Here is a 26,942-nt window from a genome sequence, read left to right on the forward strand (position 1 = left end):
CGTGAACTTCGATGATGAACTAACCAGTTGCTCTGCCTTTTCCATTTTATGAACTCAACTACAAGACTATCACCACACGCGGCAATAGCAGGTCTTGCAATTGTAGCAAGGGATGGCGGATGGAACAGCTTGAACATGGAGCCATCTTAGATGCTATCATTGATGCCTAGAAACCCAACACACAAGAAAAATCAGTATTAATTCCGATTCTGTGTAAGGGTTCATCCCATCAGAACCCTCTCACCAAATCCTTTCCTTTATCAATCAATGCCGCTTCTGGAGCCAAAGGAAGGCAACACCCATGATAGCTAAAATTAGAAAACCCTGAATACATATGCAGCCTCCCCTTATCCCCTCATTGAATTCCACCCATTGACATAAAGGTTGGCAAAGACCCTACATTCATATCAAAAGGACTGCAATTCCTAGAACTTCAACTGCTATCGCACTCCAATTTGAACCCCCATCTACCAAGTTCTAAGGCCTAGAACAAATACTCATAGAAATCATTTCCATTTTTGCTACAATTAATATTCTGAAACCTTAAGCATCAAGTGAACCCAACTGGACAGACCCATTAATCCTTATATGATTCCAAATATATTCACAAACAAGCCTATTATCAGACATCATAACATTTCTATCAAAAGTAATTGCATCATAATTCATCGGAGAATTGCTACAATCTTCAAGAAAATCATATCCAAACACTATCATCTGGGCATTACAAAGAAAAAAGATTATGCCATCCTATGATTCACACACTTGAACCCTCGACCTGGGGTCTCCTGTGAAATCAGATGAGACTTGTACCCACACGTCGAGTAAGGTAATCATCTGATTTCCTACAGCAATTAAGCACACATAACTCCACCATTTATTTTTATTTTTTATTTTTACATAGAAAATTAGATTGGATACAAGGATCGCATTAACACAGCAAACCCATGAATCAAAGCCATAACCAGAAACATGGCGAATAACCATATGAATTTCAACCATGCAAAGGGGCAATAGATGCTACCTGAGTTGAAGTTACCGAAGAGGAGATGCTCGGATTTTGGTGAAGAACCTTCTGATCTAGGGCCGAATTGCAAGAAACGCAGTCTTGGTGATGAAACAGGATCGGATCTTATAGAAAGCCGGCACCGGGGAAGCCACCGGAGAAGAAAAAAGAAGAAAGAAAAAAGAAATGGAGCTGGATTTCTCCCCAAACCTTTCACTATCTCTCTCTCTCTCTCTCTCTCTCTCTCTCTCTCTCTCAATCCTCTGTGTATTTTACTAAACGAAAATGGGGGGTTTTCAACAGAGGTGGGTTGTGAGGAAAGAGATGAAGATGAAGCGGTGCTGCCGGATTCCGGCAAAATCTGTCGGAAAAGGTGGAGAGATTGGGTAGAGACGGGGTTCGGATGGTGGTGGAGATGGGGTTCCGACAGAGATAATGGGTTTAATGGGGTCCGGTGGTGCCGGCCGAAGTTGGGAGAGGTGGTGGTGGAGGTTGTGGCTTGATTAATGGAGATGGGTTTGGCCTTGCCGGATTCCGGCTGGCGGTGGTGGTGAAGAGGATGAAGATGAGGGAGGTGATGGAGAAAATGGAGGAAGAAGAGGTGGGAATGAGGTGGGTTTCTGGATATGGGTTTTTGAAGTGGGTTTTGGGGAAAACGATTGAGATGGAGAAGATGGTTTGAAAAAATGGAAATAGTGGTTGGGAAATGGTGGTGAGGGTGGACTGGCCGGAGGTGGAAGAAAAAAAATGGAGAAAATGAGGTGGGTTTTGAGGGTGGCTGAGAGAGGGTTTGATGGAGGTGATGTAGATGATGGAGATGGTGGCTTGCCGGTGGGAAGGTTGGATCGGAGATCGGGTGGGAGTGGAGGTGGCTGGCCGGAGATGGGTTTTGGTGGAGAAAACCGAAGTGGGTTTTGGCGAAAATAGCAGAGGTGGTGGATGGGGAAGAAATGGGGTTGTGGATGGGTATACAAGGGTTTAAGGCAATGGAGGAGAGGTCTAATAATGGGCTGTGGTGGGCGGAATTAATGGAGGTTGGCCGGATTCCGGCAATCCGGCCGGAGAAGATGGGTGAAGGGAATAAAGAAAAAGAAAAAAAAATGGTGGAGGTAGGTGGTTGGGGCGAAAATGAAGAGGAAGGTGGAGGCTTAGGGAAGAAAGTGGGCGGCTGTGGAGGAGGCTTGGCCGGAGGAGTGGCCGGAGGTGGAAGAAGATGGGCTGCTGTGGATTTCCCTCTTCTCTGCTTCTTTCTCTCTTTGTTTTCTCAAACGAAAAAATAATATCCCTTTCTCTCTCTGGTTGCTTTTTATAACCTAGATATTTTTATGGGTATGATCCTAGCCATTCATTGCAAAGCCCATGTGCCTTGTGTAATTTCAACCCTTGACTTCTTCCATTGTCTTTACACCCTAATAAAAATCTCTTTCTCTCTCTCATCCTACCCACACACTTTCCTTGTTGATCCTATGGCTTAGAATGATTACTTCCCAAGTAAGCAATGAGAACATCCAAGAATACCCTTAAAGATGGGTTGATTTCCTTCTTGCCCAAACCCCTATTTTGATTTTTATTAAAGAAGAATGATATACCTGACCCCCCCCCTTTTTGCTCTAGACAGCCCCATCTAGTGTATTTTAACTACTCTTATTTTTACAGGGGGTGGCTCGGGTAGGAAAAGGGGGCGGAATAAAGTTTCTTCTTCTTTGATTTGCCTATGGTAAGCTAGTATTGGCACGCCCATGCCCTGCTAATTCACCCTCCCTTTTCATATTTCTTTATACTATGCCCAGCTCAAGCTCGAGACATGGGTTGGGATGCGACTTAGGTCGATTCATGAAATTCGGGTTGAGATTTTCAACTTGCAATCGGGTTAGGTTCGGATTGATTCCATTCATTTTCCGCCTGACCTTGGCCTGACTCAACCCAATCTATAGACCTGAGCGTCAGATATCAATACCAACAATTCAGGGTTTAAATAAAAAGGGGGCCGATATCATAGGTGAAGGTTACATTGGTAATTTTACCAATTCCGGGGACATGAGAGTGGAGATCAGGGCTTCAAATTAAAGGGGGTTTCTCGGGTTATGAACATCGATCAAAGGGCCTGGCAACGACAGTATTTTCCAGGTTTTTCGGGTTGGTTTTGCACTTCGAGACCTTGTTCAACCTCGGGATTTCATTCGAATACGCGGGTTTAGGGCCCTGTCAAAATGGGGTGTCTACATATAGTTTCCAAAAAAAACCCTCATATATATTCCATCACCAACATACATTGAGGTAAACAAAAATGACATCTTACAATTTTAGAGTGCAAAACCTAATAACATGACCATAAGAAAATTTTATAGGCTTCCTCGACGCGGTCTCATTATTTGGAAACGACACATGATTGTCTCATCATCGATGTTACCAAAAATATCCTTCTCAACATATGGAATCAAGCAATCGGCCATAAATTGATCCAACATTTTATTGCGTAATCGATTCTTCAAGATCTTCATGGCAGAAAAGGCCCTCTCAACGGTTGCAGTTGCGACTGGTAAAATTAGTACCAATGTGATGAGCTTGTAAAGAAGTGGATACAAGGCATGCTTTCCCTTCTCAACCATTTTTTCAGCAAGATCTCCAATTCCTTTCAAATTTACAAAGTGAGTATTAGACCTCATATCAAGAATATATGTTTCAAGTTGGTTGTCTAATTCTTTTGTAGAATATTGAACTTCTGGAAATTCTTTTAGATAAAACTTAGAGAGTCGAATCAACTTCTCTTTATCAAATGCATAAAGTGAATCACTTGGATTCAAACATGCTACACATAGAAGCAACTCTGTATTTGCTTCATTGAAAGGACTATTGAGCTCTTGAAGTTACAAGTCTATAACTTGAAAAAACAACTCAACTTGAAAATGGTGCAAGACCGTTCTTTTATCTACATGCCGTCGCACTCTTCCGGGAACAACATAAGTATCAACCATGTTAGGGACTTCTATGTCATGTTTGGCACAAAATGAAGAAATGTCATCTAACAAAGAATTCCATCCATTGTCTCGCATCAATTGTAGTCGTTGTTTTGATATTCTCACTAATGTCATGGCATTCACAATATCTTGATCCTTCCTTTGTGATGCTTGCGACAATTCATTTGTAATTCCCAATAAACTTATCATCATATGGAGGGAAAATGTGAATTCAAAAGTTTGCAATGATTTCAAGAGATTATGTGCTTCATCCCTTTGATCCGAACTTAACTTCATATCTTTGACAATAAGATCAAGCACATCAAGAATAGAGGAAAACATATATTCCAAACTAACAAGTGTTCTATAGTGTGAGCTTCAACGTGTATCCCCCGCACGTTTGAGTGTGGTCTCTTGATCAAGTCCTTGTCCATTTGAAAGCTCACCATTTTCAAGTGCTTCCTTAATTTTTGCAAGTTGAATCTCCTGAAGAATATCATGGCGCTTACAAGAACCCCCAACCACATTTACTACATTTGTAACTAAAAAAAAGAGATCGGAGATGTTCATATTTTTCTTTGCAACACCAACTAATGCCAACTGTAATTGATGAGCAAAACAATGAACATAGTAAGCATATTCATTCTCCTTCAAGATTAGTGCTTTAAGACCATTAAACTCCCCTTGCATGTTACTTGCCCCATCATATCCTTGACCACGAAGTCTCGAGATGCTCAATTTATGCTTGGCCAATATTGCTTCAATTTCTTCCTTAAGGGATGTAGCAGTGGTGTTGGGAACGTGAGTAATACCTAACAAACGCTCAACCACATGCCCAAGCTTATCTACATAACGTATAACTACGGCCATTTGCTCCTTGCTAGAAACATCACGAGCTTCATCAACCAAAATAGAAAACAATGAATCCCCGAGATCTTTAATGATTGAGTTAGTGGTTTCAATTGCACATGCACTCACTATATCCTTTTGGATATCTGAAGTCACTAGTTTGAGATTCCCAGGACACTTCTCCACACAAACCCTCTTCATATCTGCATTAATCATGGTCATGAACTTCAAATGCTGACGAAAGTTTCCTTGGTTAAGCGAGTCACAAGATTCATCATGCCCGCGAAAAGGTAAACCTTGTTCTAAAAGGAATCAAACATTCAAAACTGAAGCATGCAAGCGAATTCGATAGTCACTTTGTTGTTGCTCTGTTTGCTTATTTACCAACGCTTCAATATGTTGCTCTTGATTCCTAAGAGCTTCACATTTACTCAAAGCTTGATTATGAGCACTACTAGGACCCCCTAAATGTTTTCCAAATCTTTCTACTTTCTTCCAATTAGAGAACTCCTTAACAACAAAAGCATCACAACTTCCCACATGCTCCTTACTATCCGATTTAAAAAGATAGCAACACAAACAATAAGCCGCGTCTTTTGCATTGCTATACTCCAACCAAGTAGGATAATCATCAAACTACTTTTGATTAAACCGCCTATTCTCTTTTCCTTGCATAATTTGAGGAAAATCATGATTACGTGGTTGAATTGGACCCATTCCTAAGTATATCATTCGAACTTTTGCCCTATCATTATGATGATAATCAATTATTGGCCTTCTTAATCCGGGATCAGCAGGAGGATTTTTAGGATCAAGTTCCAATCGAATTCTTTTAAAATTTCTCGTTCTTTGGTGGGGATAATTGAAGTTGTAGGAGGGGTTGTCGATCTTAACGACGGTACTCTCGAAAAATATTTTTCCATACCTAAAAAAACAAACAAGAAAGACAAAGAACTTCTATCATTATATCACAAAAATATTTAATTATCAATCACTATATCAATGTAAAAGAATGCTAAAAAAATTATTCACTAACTATTGATTCAATAACAATTAGTAATGACTTACCTTAAATAAAAAGCTTCCATAGATCAGAACCCAATAGATTGAAAACCCAACAAAAAAAAACTACAAAACTTAACCAATAAGCAATAAGGCAATAAGGCAATAACCATAGTATGAGATGGAGATCCGAACACTAAACATAGAAATCACATCTTCAATGCCTCCCTAAACATTAAACATACTGTATCAAGCTCAACATTTCTAGTTACAGGAAATATGGTGGGTGCACCAAGACATCCTGGTAATTATTTACTCAAAAGAAGCATCGACGCATTGAGATAATTATAGTCTAAAGGATACTAAGATTCCATCCCATCAATGCATAATATGTCTCAGAAACACTGTGTTTTGTAGATTCCAATAATCAAATAACTGTAACATGTCAAGTGACAATTTTTCCAAGGAACATTTCCCTCAGATTTCTCAGTATTCATCCATAAATCAGGAAAGAAGAAAAAAATATAAAAGGAATTCTGAATAGATCTTTCACCCTGTTAAGAGTTAGATGGTTTATATTTGAGTTATATTGAAGTTGGGTTTTCTTATTTTATGTTATAGTAGGCTTATTTCATGTTATTAAGGTAGGGGCCATCTAGGATGGCTCTACTGGCATTAGTTGCATGTACAACATGCTATTTACAAAAGCATCAAGTTATGGGTTGTGTTCTCAATCTCCACAAAAATTCTCATCTATCTTCCCCTCTTTTGCTCTCTTCTTCCTCTACTCTTCTCCTTAGTTCATGTACTAAGATAGGGCCCATCTAGGATGACCTTAATGGCATTGGATGTAAACATTTACAACAGACTATTTATAAAAGCATTAAGTCATGGGGTGGTGTTCTCAACACCCATGAAAAAGAAGCCAAAAGAAGAAATAGATGAATTATATAACAGTAAAGTTATCCTACAGAAGCTAGAATAAGAAAAATGAAAAAGAAACGTAGTAATCAAAGAGATATGGTAATAGGGATATTCTATTCCAAACTTTGGAAAGGTGTCTGCAATAAAACTCAGAGAGGAGGATCCAAAACTATGGGGTCCAAGTCACTCGAAAGAATTCAAACCCAAAGTTGAAAATGCTCCAACTAATAGAGCACGAAAGTGATTGAAGCTATAAGAAAATCCATTCGCATGCACTTACGCCAAGGAAATGTCATCAATTTGCCACATGACACTAGTAGAATTGTAGAAGGGAACATTGGGATATACTCTTTGTATTTATGAAGATAACAAAATTTAATTAAGAAGAAGAAGAATTACAAAGACAAACAGAACCTATAAGAAAAGGGGGACATGCAGCAATTAAAAAAAAATGGCCATGGGAATATTTTATTCCTACATAGGAAAAGGTACCTGCAGTAAATCAACTCGCTTGAATGTCCCCAAATTTTCTCTACAACATCCATGAGGACAACAAAAACACAAGACCAAAAGACACACAACCTTGATAGCCTGGATCAAGGAACACCCTTGCTCTTTTTCTCCAAGGGTCCTATATAACTTAATGAATAAGCCATACACAATGAACCATTCAAAAAAAAAGAAGTCATAGACAATGAGTGCTCAAGACTCATTCTAGTAACTGATCAAGTCGGTAGAGATTTCCAATATTTTTCCAAATAAGCTAAAGTTTCCTGAAAATACTATATGTTAAAAGACAAGGTTAACTAAAAGTGTCAGTTACAAACCCACACTTGACAACTTAAAAGAATCAAGGGTCTCATACTCTCAGTCTCTTAGACACATAGTCCAGCAGCAATAGGTTGCAGTCTTGCAGATATATGGAAACCTAAACTGACCATTCCGTTATATCATATCGCAATGCACAATTCAAATTTCAATTTTTCAGACAATATAAGAAGTCAAACAAAAGGAAGTCGGATATGCACATTCCATCTTCCATTTCCAATTTTCAGTTATCACTTTCCAGTTTTAAAATAGAGAAAAACACAGTAGCACAAAATTAAAAAGATTGAACTCGGAAGATGAAAAGACAAAGCGCAAACTAGAACCTATATATACATAGAAAATTGGAAGAAATGTGATATGAAATGGAAAGGAAGAAGACTGAAGAAAGATGACAATGCTATCGAAAAATCAATGCCTCAGGTAGAGCTTTCACATAGACTACGGATAATTGATCTCGGTCGTGCTTTTTTCTGTATTGTAGCATAGGTTTTTTTCCAATGAAGCTATCTATTATTTGAAAAAAAAAACGCTCATCCTGGTTCTGACATCTAAGAACCCTATGTGATTGGGACTTCAAGTCAGTCCATGGCCTTTGATCCTTTGTAAGAGAAGTAAGCTTCTCAATTTGTATCTTCACCAAGGATCACTTTAATGAAATTTCTTGCCCCCTTGAATCTTTATATATTCTTTCTGTTGTTCTTTTTACTCTTATTTTTGTATCTCTTTTGGACCATCGCGGTCTTTCTTAATGAAATTTTCTGCCATTCCAAAAAAAAAAAAAACTTCACCAAGTATCACTTGAATGCTCAAACCTGGACCCAATAATTGACGTTCACCCTGGACCATGTCACATACAAGTGGAGTGACACTGAATTATACCGTAACAAAAAACAATTCAGTTATGGGACTGCATCCAACTTCTGTAATTTCACAAGTACCAGTAAATCACACCCCAACAAAAAAAAACCCAAAATTAGAAATTTTCTATGAACAAAAAGAACCCAAAACCCTTATAAAAAGTACGAAATCTAGTTTACAACTAAATAGAAGATGAAATCACAGCCACATAAAGCAATATATGGATGAAAAACTAAAAACCGATGAACCAAAAACCCCCAAATCAGAAATTCAGAACCCTACCATGAAATCAGCTGCAAAAAAATCAAAAAATGAGAGCATATAGTCATATAGATGAAACCCGAAACCAAAAACCCCCAAATCAGACCCAAAGAGATGATATTTAATTTCATGGTTCATCTAATCATCTTCCACCTAACCAAAAGACTAGAAAGTCTACAATAGCAGATTAGCAGAAATGTTTGCTTTGAAGTTTCAACAAAAAAAAGGGCAAAAAATAAAAAATGAGAGAGAGAGAGAGAGAGAGAGAGAGAGAGAGAGAGAGTACCTGGCTGAAAAGCTTACATTTTTGCCGGAAAAATGAAGCCGCCGGCCGCCGATGAGCGGCATGAACAGATGGTGAGAAGAGGCAGCTAGGGTTTTTTTTTGCCTAAAAGAGTCGCTTGAATGGTGAACTCGTGAAGAGGTTTCTGAGAAATGAAAATAAAAGGGGGTAAGTTATAAGTGAAAATAATTAAGTATAAAAAAAAAAAATTAAAATATAGAAGTATATATTTTTTCAAAAAAAATAAGGGGGGTTACGTTTCAAGTGCCATCGCCACTGCTTCTCTCCCTTCTTTCCATCAGCAAGAGAGTAGAAGATCCTCCCATTTTCCAGGTTTTAGAAATCTCAGGTTGCAGGACAGATTTTTAAAACCTGATTTTCTTTCTTAAAATCCAAGAAACGCTGCCAGGACAGCACATAGCAGCCTGATCATGAACCCTCTTTTACACTGTTTTCAAACTAAAAACCTGGATTCTAAAATCAGCGTATCCAACCTCAAATCACGTTACAGGGGTGTGAATCATCCTACAGGGGGTGCGAATTTATCATTGCCTTCTAATTATATCAGTTTAGATGTGGCCCACCTATGGAATCAAAATCTGCATTTTAGACTTTTCTGTTGGTCGTTGGCGGTTTACTGCAAAGGAAACGTAGCAACGGTCATATTTGATATAGACACTCTCACTAGCTGATGCGGGATACCGTTTCTCGTTGGCGAGGAGTTACCAACGGTCATATATTTTAGAACCCTGGTAAGCATAGCAACGGTCATATATTTGAAAACCAATGCAGGGAAATGTAAAAGGAAACATAGGGATTAAAATCCTTCTGTACCGATCATCTCCTTCATTTCGGATTTGCTTCAAGAGAAGAAAAGAGAGTGAAAGTAGAGACCCTTCTCAGCCGATCATCCCCTTTCCCCTTCAACTTGAATTGGGTTCAACAAAAAGAAAGAGAGCGATTACTTGAAGAAACCCATCTTTGATTGCTGGAAATCGGTTCAAATAAAGAGAACTATTAGAAGAAGAAACCCATCTCTGTTGAAAGAAGAGACCCATCTCTGCAGATCATCTCCTTCATCTTGAATCGAGGTCAAGAAAAAGAAAGAGAGCGATTACTTGAAGAAACCCATCTTTTATCGCTGGAATTTGGTTCAAAGAAAGAGAGCTACTAGAAGAAGAAACCCATCTCTGATGAATTCTGTACTAAAAGAGAGAGAAAGAAGGATGGGAAAGAGGAAGATAGAAATTAAGAAGATTGAGAACAAGAATGTGAGGCAGGTGTGTTTCTCAAAGAGGCGCACAGGCCTTTTCAAGAAAGCATCCGAGCTTTGCATCCTCTGCGACTCCCAGATTGCCATTATAACCTTCTCCCCCGGTGGGAAGCCCTATGTCTTCGCCCACCCCTCCGTTGATGCCGTCCTCGACTACTACCTTGGCGGCCCTACTCCTTCACATGCCCTTGTTAGAGTTCCCATACTCTCCAATCAGGTCTCGCAACTCGAACACCAGCTAGAGAAAGAGCAAAAGAAAATCAAGATGGGCGGGAATGATGACAGTGGTGATGGTAGGGACTACTGGTGGGATAGAATCAATATGGAGGAATTGGGAGAACTACCCATTGAAGATCAGACGGCATTGATAAGGAAGATGGAACAAGTCAGAGAAAATATGGTAAGACGTGTGGACGAGCTTGCTTCAGCACATGCCAAGGTTGAGAATCCTGTACCACTTGCCAATCCCCCTCTTCATCTCACATGTGCCCAGGAAGGAACTGCGGTGCCAGTTTCGGTGCCTTCGGAAAACGATATTTTTAGTCAGCTGGAGCCAATTCATTTCCCATATTTTTGGGCTGAATTCTGATTTTTTTTCTATTTTCACATTCTCCTTCGAACAATCTTAATCTTTTTGGTACATACAGTTCTAGACCCTTAATGGGTTTTACCTTTTCTATTCACCCTTTAATGGGTTTTACTTTTCATTTCTTGTAGAGACATACAGTTCAAGCCCTTTAATGGGTTTTACCTTTTCTGTTCTTCAAGCTGCTATCATTTTTGTCAACATTATTTGTACAAAAATTCAATGAAACATTTCCCATTATTTCATGATAATCTTACACTTGAAAATAACCTCTCATTGATCGGTTTTAATAATCATTTATTAGATGCTATTTTAACAAAGGAAAACAGAGTTCAGAATTTATGAAGTTGGTGCAATTTCTCTTAAGTTGGGTTAACAATCAAGCCCAATTTGTTCATATCTTGAGTAGGTCTAATCCATGTTTGAGTACTGGTTTTATATGATGTTTGAATGTGTTTCTATCAAGGGTTCAGCATGGCTATTGATTAACTCTTATGATTCAATGTATTATAGGAAACCCAAATAAGTTTAGTTTGTGCTCTTTGATAAGGATTCGTTGGGCACTAATTTTGAGATCCTTGCCTATAAAGATAGCAAATTATTCCCATTCTATTAGTCTGATAAATTACTTATTTATATCTGGAGTTTAATAAATTTTCTAATGTACATTACTTGTCCCTGCAAGGTTACTGACTTCATTTATTTGCGCTAGTGTTTCCTGGTAAGTGTTAAAGCTATAGATTGGAATCATGGTTATTCTTCTTTTGTCATCCCATTTTGTTTGAGTAAGGTGGACAAATGGACAAAGCCTATTATTGTTGTGTGGGGGATCTAGGAACTCAACTTTAGCAATCCACATAATGAACTAGATTGGGAAAGGCCCATGGAGAACAAATGGGTTAGTCAGGGTCAGTGGAGAAACAATGGAGCAGTCCCAAATGGTCCTGATTCAGCTAAACAGAAAACCTTTAAAATTGGGAATTCAGGCTCTCCATAAATGTTGTATTCTGGATTGATTTTTCAGTTATGTTAGGTGTCCTAGGTATGGAAAGTTTTTGTAATTGCAGCCGCATGAAGTCACATTATCTATCTTCTAAGGCCCTGTTCATTTTAGATATGACAACTAATTGTGAGTCCAAAACCAAATAATTCGTTTTGGACTCACAGTCTGTTTTCATATTCTAAAACGAACAGGGCATAAGAGAGAGGCTCGCCAAAACTGTTTTTTTCTACATGGAGGTGGTGTGAACTTTGCAACCCTCCTTAAATGCTAAGGCCCTGTTCATTTTAGATATGACAACTAATTGTGAGTCTAAAACCAAATAATTGGTTTTGGACTCACAGTCTGTTTTCATATTCTAAAACGAACAGGGCATAAGAGAGAGGCTCGCCAAAACTGTTTTTTTCTACATGGAGGTGGTGTGAACTTTGCAACCCTCCTTAAATGCTGATTGTATGAGTGCAAATATTTATTCATCAAGATACACATTCTTAGTAGAAATTAACTGCATAGGTCCTGTTTGTTTTGGATTTTGGGAACCGATTGTGAGTCCAAAACTGATTATTGAACTCAAAATTAGACATAAATTTCATGTTAAATGTCAGAACAGAAAATGGTTACTTCATCACATTTATAGATGCTTGCTCAATGTTTGAGTCCACGTTTTTACCTACAAAGTCAATCAAAACTCCTTTTACTCTACCTTGTTATGACTGCGTCAACCGTGTAGTCGTTGCATCAATCGGGTACTCGGTCTTACTGTGCCGAATCGACTAGAATTCACTTTGACAGCATTTTGGCTCGCATTTACAATTTGAAACACTGGTTTTGCAAGTAGAAAAAAATAAAAATAAAAGATGATTTAAAAATATGGAGATTTTGAGTGCATGTTCCTCCAGCCTTCATGTGATTGATGAGGAAGCTAAGATTATGATCCCAAAATTTTGATATTTATTTTAAATTCTCTCCTTGATTGTTATGATTACTAAGAAGCTATTTACCAATCAGAGAAGTTTAATCTAAAAAGGTGCTTTGGATGTCAGCTCCTTATGTCGGATTTGTTAATAAGAGAAATTATATGGTGGCCGCCCTTTACAAATAAAGGGCGGAGAGAGAAAACATCAACCCCCTTGATTTTTTATCAAGGGGGAAGTCAAAAAAGGGGGTTTGACTTCGATCAAAAATCAAAGGGGAGAGTTTTTTCTCTCTCTGCCTTTGTTGGTGGACGGTCGGCCACCATATAAAAACTCTGTTAATAATGATGGTCTTATGCGGAGGTTACTAATTTCTATTTGTGGAGAAGTCTTTGGCTAAGTTTGCATGTCAGAAACAATAACATTTTGGGCACAAGTTTGTGTGTAAACTGCAGTTTAAAAAGCCTGTACTTATTGTGCTTTACACACACCTTTTAGGTGCAATTGAAACAATTTGCACCCAAAATGCTGGTAGGTTCACATCGAAACCGATCTTAAATTAAGTTAAAAAATGTACGAGATAAAGTCCGAAGAGAAGAAGAGAGGACCCAAAAATAAAGTTTCTCGGTAGTGCATTGAAGTATGAAAACCCCCAGCACGACCGACATTAAACAGGGATCCTTCGGGCCCACATTATAATTTTAGGGGTATAGAGGAATATACATGAGGTAAAATATGGAACATAACTATAACAATACAGGAGTATTCTCAAGTTTGTATTTGGTTGATAAAATTCGGCTTAGCATCAAAGAACATATTCTTTTTTCTTGCCCATTTTTGTAAGTTTTCTGTGCCTTTCTTTGAACTATGGATTAACATCCCTGGATTCTGGCCCTCCATTTTGGAGCTATTTCGTATTGGAGAATTGGAAACATTTTTTATTTTTGGCATCAAGTGTAAGAAGTATGTGATATCTTCATTTTGCTTTGTGATTTGTCACATCCGATCATCTCATAATGTAACTAAATTCAATGGAACCGAGATTTCTTGATACAAAATTATTCACAATGTTGAATTCCGCTGGAAGGGCTTTCTTCAATTGCATAAGCAGCTTTGGGTGAAGGATATATAGTTCATCCTCTTCATTCGTTCATTCAAAACAGAATCTGATTTGTTTAGTAACTGTTCTTACCATCATCCCAATCACTTGGATGTCTCCCCCTCTAGGCTGGCCAAATTTAAATACAGATGAAGACTCCAAGGTAAAACCGTTGTCATCTGTTGTGGATGAATTTTAGAGATAACATTGCTCCTTTCAGGCTTGGCTTTAGTTTCAATCTATGCTTAGTCAGAAACTCGAGTGCATAGCTTCAAGTCTTTTTTATGCAGAATGTAAGCCAAATAAGAGGCATATTTGCCCATTAGGATTTATTGCCATGTTATTTAGTTTCTAGGATTTTATTTCTATGTTTTTAGTTTTAGGGCTTTTATTTTTCATGGAATTTATTTGCCTATATATAGGCTTCATGTACTAGAGATTTTAAGTTTTGATGAATTGATATCGATTGTGATTCTCCCCTCTAATTTCCTCTCTTCTTCTCCCCAAAATTTCTTCTTCTTCCTCCTTTATTCTTCTCTTCTCTTCTTCTCCTTTTTCTCCTATTCTAGTCTCTTCTCTTCTTCTTCTCTTTTTCTCCCATTTCTTCTACTTCTCTTCTCGGGCCTACACCACTTTTACTATGAGATTGCCATGCCTAGAGAAATCTTTCCTCAAATCCCTATCTAGAATTAATCGGACTAGAGTTCTGCTGTTTATAGATTTTAGAAAGACTACTCAGTCACTTTGTCTATTTCGACATTGGTGGCTAGATCCAAGAAGCTTTCAACTTCTTTCAATGCAAAAATTCTCACATTTATTGTGAAGGAACTAAGGTGACAGGCTGGTTTGCTTCAAAAGGCTCTAATGCGACCTCAGAGACTGGTTTTAGATCCTCACTTGAGATCAATCGTTTATTCAACAAATATATTCAGTCATACGCAGCGAATACCAATAAACACATAAGCCTTGAGCCCAAGCAAAAATATGAGTGCGCACAACAAGCATATGAGCTTGTTATTTTCTCTCAAGAAACGTACTTATTGCTAACACTCTTAGTATTCTCAGCACACAAGCCAAAGCAAGCAAGAAGAAGAAGAAAGGAGAAGAATAAGAAGTACGAGGGAATCAGAAACCTAGTGAGACCTATCTCTCATATATTTGGGTCTACATCACTTACTACCATATTTAAGCCCTATCTCTCCACTTATCTTCGCAAAAGAACTCAAAAGCTTCACCAGTAAGGCACTCCAAGGACCATCTCTTTGCCCAAGTATGAAAATTGGGGTATATTTTGTAAAATTCACAGGAGAACTTGTGAGTTTTAAGTACTTGGTTGGGGGCTAACTACCATTCTCCAGCAATTATGAAAAATAAAAGAAAAAATACAGTAACATGCAAATAAATACTAATAGAAGTGCTAGGGGAGTTCCAATCCTAAGCAATTATGAAAAATAAGAGATAAAAATACAGTAGCATGCAAATAAATACTAATAGAAGTGCTAGGGGAGTTCCAATCCTAGCTTATGACAGCCCCTCCCCCCCCCCAACACCCCCCCCCCCCCCCCCCAACAACACGCGCACATACTGACACACATATTATAGACACACTATAGGATCATGAGGAAAATGCACTTAAAAAGTGGTTGGCATAGAACCATTCAAAAAAAAAGAAAAGAGGTAAGCACACTATGATGTCAATAGAGATACACTGCAGTGACAAAAAATTTATCTATCCTTTTCCCTATTGATCTTGAGTTGGTTTTAGTTTTCTTAATGCTTCCCAAGCCTTCATTTGTATCTCCATATCTGGGACCATGGATCCTAACTGTCTTTCATGCTTGTAGTTAAAAAGAAATTTCAAGAATTGACAAAATTTCACCTTCCAAATGCGGGGTTCAGAAATAGGATCATGAGGAAAATGCACTAAAAAAGAAGCATTCAAAAATAAATAAATAAATAAAATAAAAAGATGCCGGCATACTATGATGTCAACAGAGTTTCACTACAGGGAAGGAATTTTTTCACATCCTTTTCCCTATTAATCTTGAGTTGGATTTAATTTTCTTAATGCTTCCCAAGCCTCCATTTGCATCTCCATATCTGGGACCTCGGATCCTAACTGTCTTCACACCTGTATTTAAAAAGAAATTTCAAAAATTGACAAGATTACACCTTCCAAATGCAGTCTAGAAAGAGGATCAGATCTTCAATTTGATATTCCTTTCATTAAACTCCATGTAAACCAATGAAATCAACAATGTCTCCAAAGTCGCAACTAAATTTCTGAAGTAATGCTGATTTTGATCCCACCTAAGCGTTGGTGCAGAATTTGATTAAATATTAAAGAAGCCAATGCTAAATATGAGAGAGAAAACTAATGAAGAGACACTTCAACACTGTTTTGCCTTGCAACTTAATTTCTGCTCTTGCAATATCTAGATCCAATCTTAAAATGGAAAGTCCAGATTTATACTGCCACAGTTTAAGTTATTCATTTATCCCAGTTTTAGATCTTCTTGGTCCCAACATCATAAATTCAAATAAGAAATTCATTTTACAGCCTATTCTTTCCTTCAAGCCCCAGCAGAGAAAATTATTTATCATACGAAGCCAATTGCAACAAAAATTCAAGACTTTGAGATGATGCACCAAAACATTAAATCATCATTCCCCTTGAAGATAGATGGAACCTCTTACATAATCATTTTTTCTTCAATAAGATGTTATTATTGTATAGAGATTAAGTTCATTGGTAATGGCTACACTAATCAATTTTAGTAACCTTTTTTATTCTTGATATTTGGGTGTAGGAGTTAAATGATACAAGAAATAAGTAAAAAGGAAAGGGAGATATTGATAAAAATCCGCTATATATTGTGGAACAACCAATTGCTTCAAAATCTGAAGCTTTTGGAGTAATTGGTTGTTTGACATGGTATCATAGCAAAGGTCCTCTATTTAAAACTCCTTGATATTAAAAAATCCACATGCAATGGCCAACCCAGAAGTGGGGCCACATGTGCCACGTGTAGGCCAACCCAAAAAAAGAAGAAGGGCCACACGTGAGGGAAGTATAAGGATTAAATAATGCCTTCTCCAACAGCTTAAGCTTTTTGAGCAATTGGTTTTTCCACATATATTAAGTCGGAAATCAATGAAGTGTACTGGGACTAAGGCCATCAAGGTTTTTCTTTTAAATCTGTGCTGTAATGGTTACAAAGTTTCCACCATGCCAACGAGCACAAACAGATTAAGGCAATCTTCTCTTTTAGAAGATAGACAATGTGACTTTATGCCATTGCATATACAAAAACTCTCCATATCAAGACACCTTGTTATAAAAAATAAGCAATCACTAACCATCTTGTACACAGAGGGTTAGCAAGTCATACCTTATTTGCGCAACCCAAACGCGGAAGTGAGGATCTTGGCTCGATGTTATGAGCCCGTTGATATCGCAATCGATCCAGTAACGATCTCATTGTTTGTCGTAGGAGAGGCTACTAGTGTCGCTCATTTGTTCTTCACGATCACAAATCGGAGAGCCTATGGATGATGACTCTAGAGAGAGTAGGGAGAGAGAAAGAAACTTGGGAGAAAGAAGGAGGAGAGATTGGACGTCTCATGATATGATCTTTTCTAGAGATATTGACTACTTATATAATAATAATATTCTGGGATTATAAGGCTCCTTCTCAAGATAGAAGTCTAGGAATCCCACCCAAGCCCAACTCTAATTGCTTATTAAGATAAGCCAAAACGAGAGTTCTAATATCTCATGATAACTAATTGGATTTATCCATTTAACTTGTTGGGGGTCCCACCACCTATGTGGGTGTTTCTTTGGGTTACGGGTAAACCAATCCTTATCCCAACATCTGCCACTCGCACACATAGGGCAAGCGATCTCTCTCATCAAAAATCTCATGTACTCATCTCCTGATACCGGAAATGGAATGTGCGACCTAACGAGAAGGGAAAGATAACAATAGGAGTCCTGTGTTAAGTCATCATCCAACTAACACAGCACATCACTCAGAAATATCTCGTCTATGCCCCCAGACAGTTTGATTACACCAGATTCAACACTTTTAATCCCTCAAAAAATAAGCAGTGCAATACCCCAAGATATGTAATGTACTCATGACTCATATCGAAAAATACAATTCCAACATAGTCGCCATGGCTATGAGTTACACAACATGGTATAGTAACAAACAATCTTCCCTTATCCCTCATGCCAGTTCAAATAAGCTCAATAGATTTCCTAGACATGCCCCGCAAGATCGTATCAATCATGATCCTAAGGTACATGCTAAAGTAGCGTCATTGAGTTTCTTCTTCATGACATAGTCTTAGGTCAAATAAAGGGCACAAATAGGATCAAAGTATTAGCTATGGTCCATGTGGCTCACACAATGACGAATCAGGGATTCATTCATCACTCCCACAATCAATCGTCGTTAAGCACATACAGTATGATATGTATGTTATGGCGTGATTCCCATGTATGTGACTTTCAGAACGCCATACAAATCTTAGTCTAGACACTAAATACAAGTGCCTAACCTGAGTTTCAGCATAGTCACTCTCACAGTGCCTGCCTGAAATCTCACATTCGGCTACATACAGGCTACATAGAATCGTGAAAATCCTCTATGATCGACCAATTGATGGTCTCACCTTAGCTCCAACTAAGGCGACAGATAGCATATAAGCTTTGTTTGCTCACAATTCAGGTGCCAAAGATATTTATGTCTCATCTTGCTTGCTATCTAAGCGCCAAGGTGAATCACCCGTGCGAGTGGGTCGATTCAAGCCCGATGACATTATACTAAAGACATGTAGTCAAACACAAAGAAAAACATTCCATAAAGAAAATGCAAATCTAAATAGAATGAATGATAATAATGTCGATCACAAAAAAATGTCCATAAAATAATAAACACATCAAATCCTACTAAGTCCCATACTCCTGACATGAGAAAGGAACAAATCTCTGGTTATGGGCTTAGTCAAGGGATCAGTAACCATATTACTAGTGGAGATGTGCTTTCGGACTACTTCTCCTTGCACAACTTTATCTCGAATGAAGTGATAACGAACATCAATATGCGTAGTCTTCCCATGGTACTTGGGATCCTTAGCATATGCTAGAACAGTTGTGCTATCACAGTAAATCAGTACAGCTTCATCAGTATACGCTGTAAAATCCAGTAGTTATAAGAACCTTCACAGAAAAAACAGCTTCTTGAACCGCTGCTGAACATGCTACGTACTCCGCCTCCATCGTGGACAGGGCAACGTAAGTCTGCTTCTTACTACACTAAGAGACAGCTCCTCCTGCTAGTAGAAATGTTTAACCCATTGTGGACTTATGCCCATCTCTATCATTTTCCCAAGCAGCATCGCTGTAACCTCTTGGTCTCAAGTTTCCACCATGATAACATAAGACGAGGTTAGCGGTCCCATGAAGGTAACGAAGGATTCTTTTCACTGCCTTCCAATGAGCAAATCCTGGATTGCTTTGGTAACGACTAACCATGCCAACTACGTAGCAAATGTCTGGATGTGTACACAACATAGCGTACATAAGACTTCCTACCACAGCTGCATAAGGCACTTTAGACATTTGATAACTTTCCTCATCAGTCTTTAGGCATTGGTCTAGGCTTAATATGCATCCCTTCTCCATTGGAGTGTCAATAGGTTTAGAGTTATGCATGCGGAAGCGCTCAATGATCTTCTTAATGTAAGTCTCTTGAGACAAACCTAGAAGCTTCTTTGAGCGGTCTCTTATGACCTTAACTCCAAGCACATAATCTGCTTGACCCATATCCTTCATCTCAAAAGTAAAGGATAGCCACTTCTTAGTGGCGACAATGGAATCCATATCATTCCCAGCTAGGAGAATGTCGTCAACATACAAAGATAGGATAAGAACACTCTTCTTGGATCGTTTTATGTACACCCAATGGTCTTCTTCAACCATTTCAAAACCAGCAGAGGTAATGAAATTGTGAAACCTACATTACCATTGCCTAGATGATTGCTTGAGACCATAAATGGAACATTTAGGACGACATACTTTGCGCTCTCTTCCCTTGACTTCAAAACCCACTGGTTGAGCCATGTAAATCTTTTCGTCTAGTTCTCCATTGAGAAATGCAGTTTTAACATCCATATGAAAAAAGTTCCAAATCATGTTGCGTGACAATAGCTAGGATAAGGTATATAGAGGCAAACCTCACCACTGGGGAGAATGTGCCTCCATAATCTACACCCTCTCGTTGGGTATAACCTTTCGCCACAAGACACGACTTATATTTGTCAATTGAACCATCTGCCTTGCGTTTAATTTTAAAGACCCATTTGTTTCCAATGGCCTTTCGCCCAGGCGGAAGGTCAACTAATTCCCAAACCCGATTCTTAGCCATGGAGCTCAACTCATCTTTCATAGCAACCATCCATTCACTACTAGCAGCTGATGAGAGTGCTTCCCTAATAGAAGTAGGCTCATCATCATCAATCGGAGTGCACATGAAAACACTATCTTCTTCAATTTCAAAATGACGACGAGGAATGTTTCCACGTTTACTCCTACGTACTATAGGATCTTGGGGATTTAGTGGTACACTCCCACTAGGTTGAAGATCACTCTTACTTTCTTCAACAATTACGGGATGAGAAAGTAATTCCCCACCCTGGCCTGAAAATGGTAAGGTGTCTTCCTCCTCCAACTCATAGAGGTCAAGATCCTTGTTAGTGTGGCCTATGCTAGGAAAATCATTCTCAATGAAATTAATATCGCACGACTCTACTTCAGTCATTCCACGAACGGGATGTTCACCAAACATCACATAGCCCTTGGAGTTCTCCGAATATCTTATAAAGATATTCTTTCGAGCTCTAGGTCCAAGTTTCCCATTCTTATGGGAAGGGTTGTGAACATAGCCTGACGATCCCCATGGGCACAAATGCTCAAGATTGGGCTTTTCACCATTCCAAAGTTCATATGGGGTGGAACGAACTGATTGGGAAGGCACTCTATTAAGTATGTAGGTAGCAGTCAAGATAGCATCCCTCCAAAATGATATTGGGAGGTTGGCTTGCGCCATCATGGACCTCACCATATCCAATAAGGTTCTATTTCTCCTTTACGCTACACCATTTTGTTGCGGAGTGCGAGGAATAGTAAGTTGTCTGCGTATCCTCTTCTCCTCACATAGTTCCTTAAACGGATCCGATAAATACTCGCGTCCACTAGGGCTGCAACTCGGGTCGGACGGGTCGGGTTTTTGGAGAACCCAACCCTACCCGAGAAATATCTCGGGTCGGGTCGGGTTTTTTTTCGGAAAACCCACGATTCCCAAACCCAGCCCTACCTATGATAAATCTCGGGTCGGGTCGGGTTTTTTCACGTTGACGCAATTTTTTAAGGAAAACTCTTGTTTGGCAAGGCAACTCAACTCATAAAAGCAGAAATTACACTCACATTACACTTAAATCAATCAATGATGTAATTACACTCACATTACACTTGAATCAAACAATGCTGTAATCAAACAATGTTATAATTACAATCAAACAATGCTGAATCAAACACTTGAATCGACTCAACTCATAGAAGCAGAAATTACACTCACATACTACAACAGTGGGTGAGTGGGTTTTCACTTTTAACTTTTAACTAACAATAGAAAAAAAGTACATACTATAACTTATGTAACTCGGGTCGGGTCGGGTCGGGCCCCTTCAAACCCAACTCGACCCGAGATTCATGCGGCCTTTTGGATGCTCAACCCGGCTCGACCCCAAAACCCATGAAACCTGAACCCAACCCAGGCTATTTTCGGGTCCGGTCGATGCGGGTCAGGTAAAACCCGGCTCAAGTTGCAGCCTTAGTGTCCACGGTCAGTACGGAGAGACTTTAAGCTCTTGTCTTTCTGATTCTCAACCTCTGCTATAGAGCATTTGAAACAATCCAAAGCTTCATAGCGGTGAGCTATCAGATAGACATAATCATATCGCGTGTAATCATCTATCAAAGTAAGGAAGTAAGAGGCGCCATGGTGTGCCTTTACATTCATAGGTCTGCATATATCTGAATCAACTAGTTCTAAAGGTTGAGTAGCTATTTTTACCTTTCCAAAAGGCTTTCTACATGCTTTACCAGTTAAACAAGGCTCACATATAGGTAGAGTGACCTTAGCGAGTGGGCCTAATAGGCCTTCTCTGGCCAATCGGGTCATTCTATCCTGTCCTATATGTCCTAGTCTAGCATGCCAAATAATAGAATCATTTTGTTTATTATTACCATCAACCACACAAGATATAGAGAAAACTGAATCAGTTAAATCTAATTTAAAGAAATCATCCACAAGCAAACCATGTCCATAAACTACGTCATCTAAAAAGATGTCCAACCTATCGCCAACGAAACAGAAAGAAAATCCTAAAGCAAGAAGTGCTATCATTGAAAGTAGATTATGCTGAATTCCAGGAGCATAGAGCACATCGTGTAGTAGTATGCGTCCAAATCGTAATGGGAGCTGATAGGTACCAACTCCAATTACTTCTTCACTAGTGCCATTACCCATGTAGACTTTCTGGGTGCCTACTGAAATACGCCCATAATCTACAAAGCCTCCTCGATCTCGAGCTACATGTTTTGTTGCTCCTGTGTCTACAATCCATTCAGGGAGAGTGTGAGCAACTAAAACATGAGAACATACATAAATGGAGAGAGAGTTAGGGGAAGATCGTACCTCCTTCGGCTTAGTGCACTCACGAGAGCGAAGTGACCCAGCTTGCCACAATTGTAGCGGTTCATCTTGGACTTGTCTTTCTTTCCCCCACACTTGCCTCTACGGCGCTTGGCTATCTTTCCTGCCTTAGGTGCAAGATTCATTGTGTTGTTCTACCCACCCTTATTGCTATGTCCTTTGCGCTTAGGCCCAGAATCCTGACGCTTGCCACCTTGGGCGACAAAAGCAGTCGTACGGGCCGCCTCTTGGCGTTCTGTTTCTAATTCTACATGTCGTGAGATTTCCGCAAAATTCGTAATGTTGTCATTGTGGTTCATAATTTGCTTCATGTGGGTCCACAAGTCGGGCAGGGAGCTAATCACAGCCTGGACCTGCTGCTCATCAGTAAGAACATTTCCAGCACTCCTAAGATCACTTATCATAGCTGACATCACTCTAACGTGCTCAGACATAGTGTGGTTGGGATTCTTACTGTAACCCTCAAATTTCAGGGTGAGGCTTCTAAGCCTAGTAGTTGAGGTACCACCAATGTCAAATTTCAGCTCGTCCCACATGGCCCTTGCAGTAGGGTGGTTCTCATATTCCCCAATAAGATCATCATGCATGCTACTTAACATAGTAAAGCGCGCGCTACGATCTTTCTTGAACCAAGCCTGGTAAGCTTCAAGATCACGACGGTGTTGGGCCGTAGTTCCTTCAGGAGGTGGGTCCATGGTAATGATCAAGTGTTCCATAAGATCTTGCTCATTAAGCAAATATTGGATCTTCCTATGCCAAATGTCATAATTGGTTCCTACTAGTTTTTCACGCTTAGTAAGGTCTGCAACCACATTCTTGGTGGCCATTGATTAACTACATTCAGAATACGCAAGGAATGACATTATTTACATATCTTTTTCATTTGTTCCAAAAATCCAATTGCAAAACATTATCTTTCCCTACACCACGAGATCAAAAATTTGTAATAAACTCGTAATCATCTCTTATGGGTGTAGTTAAGGAATATGGGTTTCCAATTGATTTTGAACAAAATGTATATATTGGGAGGAACAAACATCTCCCTAATACTATCCACAATCCTTGATTATTAATTAACAACATACAATCATACATCCAAAAGAATTGTGCCATACAACAAGTGCGCATGGGCTCAGTTCGTAGAGCCCAAATGGCAGTCTTAGAACTCATGGTAAGATGATCCTGCATGCATAATGTTTGGCGCGAAACACATTCCCTTACAAGGCTTCCAAATAATAATTACAACCCCTAAATAAAAAATTACAACTTTGGAACAAACCTTCAACATGGGAATGCCGCGCTTCACATTATGCCTAGTGGAACCATCTTAGAACATACACCAAACAACATGAGTTCTTTTTCGAGTGCCAATTAAAAGAACAAAAAAACCACCTATCCATTTTTTTTTTAATCTAACATGCTTGCACACAACAAGAACAAAAGGGCTAAAAATGGATGGTCCGACCTCATTCAACCCCAAAGGGAGTGGTTCGTATGGTCTTGCAAATAGAGATTGTTTACAGTAAAACATGATTATTTCGGCTTGTCTTTTCCAGTCGTTAAACCATTGGATCAACACGCAGATTCGACGGTTTGTTCACCTATCAATCCTTAACTGGAAAAACAAGTTCCGATTTACAATGAGTTGTTCGGCTATTACCAACAACGATCACAGTTACTGTTGAAAAATACATCTTCAAGGGTCGGTCCCTTAAAAAAAACGTACCTTAGATGTATTTTAATTATCAAACATGCGATATCATGGCGAATCATCAAGTGTGACGATTGCTCTGATACCAATGTTATAAAAAATAAGCAATCACTAACCATCTTGTACACAGAGGGTTATCGAGTCATACCTTATTTGCACAACCCAAACGCGGAAGTGAGGATCTTGGCTTGATGTTACGAGGCCGTTGATATCGCAATCGATCCAATAACGATCTCGTTGTTTGTCATAGGAGAGGCTACTAGAGTCGCTCCTTGGTTCTTCACGATTACAAATCCGAGAGCCTACAGATGATGGCTCTAGGGAGAGTAGGGAGAGAGAACGAAACTTGGGAGAGAGAAGGAGAGATTGGACGTCTCATGTTATGATCTTTTCTAGAGATACCGAGTACTTATATAATAATAGTAGTCCGGGATTATAGGGCTCCTTCTCAAGATAGGAGTCTAGAAATCCCACCCAAGTCCAACTCTAATTGCTTATCAAGATAAGCCAAAACGAGAGTTCTAATATCTCATGATAACTAATTGGATTTATCCATTTAGCTTGTTGGGGGGCCCACCACCTAAGTTGGTGTTTCTTTGGCTTGCAGGTAAACCAATCCTTATCCCAACACACCTAATACAACAAAAACGTTAATCTAAAAATACACCTTCTAGAGAGCCTAAAATCCCCATCTTAACTGAATTATGGTCCTCTGTAACTGCTCTTTTGTTTCTCTGTTGACCCTGGGTTATCACTCGACATTTGCCAATCTAGTTCAGTCTCTGGATTGTATTCCTGGTCTTTAGTAAGGATACTCCTCTTGCCATGAATTGAAACCAAATGGTTTGCACCTCTAAGTCTATAGAATCATGTCTTCGCACATTAAAGAATGGACAATGCAGTAATCAAAGTTGTTATGCTGAAAAATCTTTAAATGACTTCTTGCAATGAAATTAAAGAGACCAAAGTTAGATAGAATTATAGAACCTTCAAATATCAACATATTCTGTGCAATCAGGAACTGGGGGAATGGAAGCTAAATAACTGATATGGTAAGAATTGACAAATTACCCCTTTCAAATGCAGAGTCTAGAAACAGGATCAGATGTGCAATTTTATATTCCTCTCCAGGATCAGTTGGCGACGAAACAGGTGTCTCCAAAACCAGTTGGCAATGAAGTAAATAATGTCTCTAAAATTGCAACTAAGTTTTTCACGTAGATTTTGATCCTTTCATATGGGGTTGAGAGGAGAATTTGATTAAGGCCATGTTCGTTTAAGATTATGAAATCCGATTGAGAGTCCCAAACCGATTATTGGACTCAAAATTATGTTTAAATTTTAGTCCAATAATTGGTTCAGCACTCACAATCGGTTATTGTAAGCTTAAATGAACAGGGACTAAATGTTAAGGAATTCAATGCTAAATATGAGATTTAAGTCTAATAATGAGTCATTTCAACATGGTATCACATTATAACAAGGACGAAAAAACCAAACCCAAACAACAACTATCAAGGGGTGAGAAAGTCAAAAGTTTACAAGGTTGTTCTAGCCACTCCTTCCCTAGCAAGCTGATCTGCCTCCCTATTTACCGACCTTCTCTGATGGTGAGAAATGAGATGGATGATCCCACCACTTGATCTAAAATCTCCTCAACCCACTGTGCAAACCTCCATGAATGAGCAAGACTTTCGCTTAGCCATATTATAACATTAAGGGTGTCACCTTCCACAATTACCCGATCAAGGATATTGATATTTTGCAACATATTCATTGATGCACTGCTCTGATCTCCGCCTCATTGGAGTGAAGGATGTAGTAAATTAATGTAGAATTCCCTTTTCACTGCAAAAGTGATCAAAGTCCTTAGATAAGAAATCACCTACACGATCTGACCGACATATTCTGTGATTCCAATGGGCCCTGAAAACACCCACCTTGAAACGCCCTCGTGGTCATGAATGAGACCCCCTATTCCCATAGGCTCTGGATTTCCCATGCTCAAACCATCAAAGTTCAACTTGAACACTCCCAAGCTAGGAGGGTCCGAAACATGTGCTACGGTTACCTTGTGCTCCCTACTAAAACAAATCTCTGACCAATCGCTCCGTAAGTCATGCGCTGAGACAAACCTAAAGCTGGGAAGAGCCTTGACCCATGAGATGGTGAGCAGAACTACATTCCATAGAATTTTACCTTTTTGCCGTCAAGGAGCATATGGCCAACTTTCCAAAAGATCTAGAAGATTGGATGGGTACACCCTGAGATCCCAAATCTTCTAAGAATTTTGCTCCATACATGCCTAGTTGTCTTGCAATGAATGAACATGCCGTCCACGACTCTCCCGCCTCCACACATAGCACACGATGGTCAATAATCCACATGTTCCAATTCCGAAGGTGATCCATCATTTGGATTTTGTCTAGCACCGCCGTACAAGCAATAGCGAGAACTCCAGGAGGGGTCGGTATGCTCCACACTCTAGCCACTAGCGAAGCTAAAGGTTTAAGTGCAATATGGTTGTGGTAGAATGAGTCGGCGATGAAGGTCCCAAAAGGACACCGGATCCAAACCTTTTTGTTGTCACCCTACTTCTTGAAGT

The 26,942-nt window shown here is 39.2% G+C and overlaps 2 protein-coding genes across 2 annotated transcripts; one reads left to right on the forward strand and one right to left on the reverse strand.

Annotated features, from left to right (window-relative positions):
* Positions 1 to 4,341: 4,341 nt before the first annotated feature.
* LOC143855878 (uncharacterized) lies at positions 4,342 to 5,028 on the reverse strand. Its single transcript, XM_077365933.1, has one exon. The coding sequence runs from the start codon at positions 5,026 to 5,028 to the stop codon at positions 4,342 to 4,344; it is 687 nt and encodes a 228-aa protein (XP_077222048.1).
* A 5,166-nt stretch (positions 5,029 to 10,194) lies between these two features.
* LOC143855879 (agamous-like MADS-box protein AGL29) lies at positions 10,195 to 10,830 on the forward strand. Its single transcript, XM_077365934.1, has one exon. The coding sequence runs from the start codon at positions 10,195 to 10,197 to the stop codon at positions 10,828 to 10,830; it is 636 nt and encodes a 211-aa protein (XP_077222049.1).
* Positions 10,831 to 26,942: the final 16,112 nt, after the last annotated feature.

The sequence above is a fragment of the Tasmannia lanceolata genome, unplaced genomic scaffold (assembly GCF_043159265.1).
Source record: "Tasmannia lanceolata isolate RefF3 unplaced genomic scaffold, GAP_Taslan_0.1 ptg000023l, whole genome shotgun sequence".
NCBI classification, from domain to species: domain Eukaryota; kingdom Viridiplantae; phylum Streptophyta; class Magnoliopsida; order Canellales; family Winteraceae; genus Tasmannia; species Tasmannia lanceolata.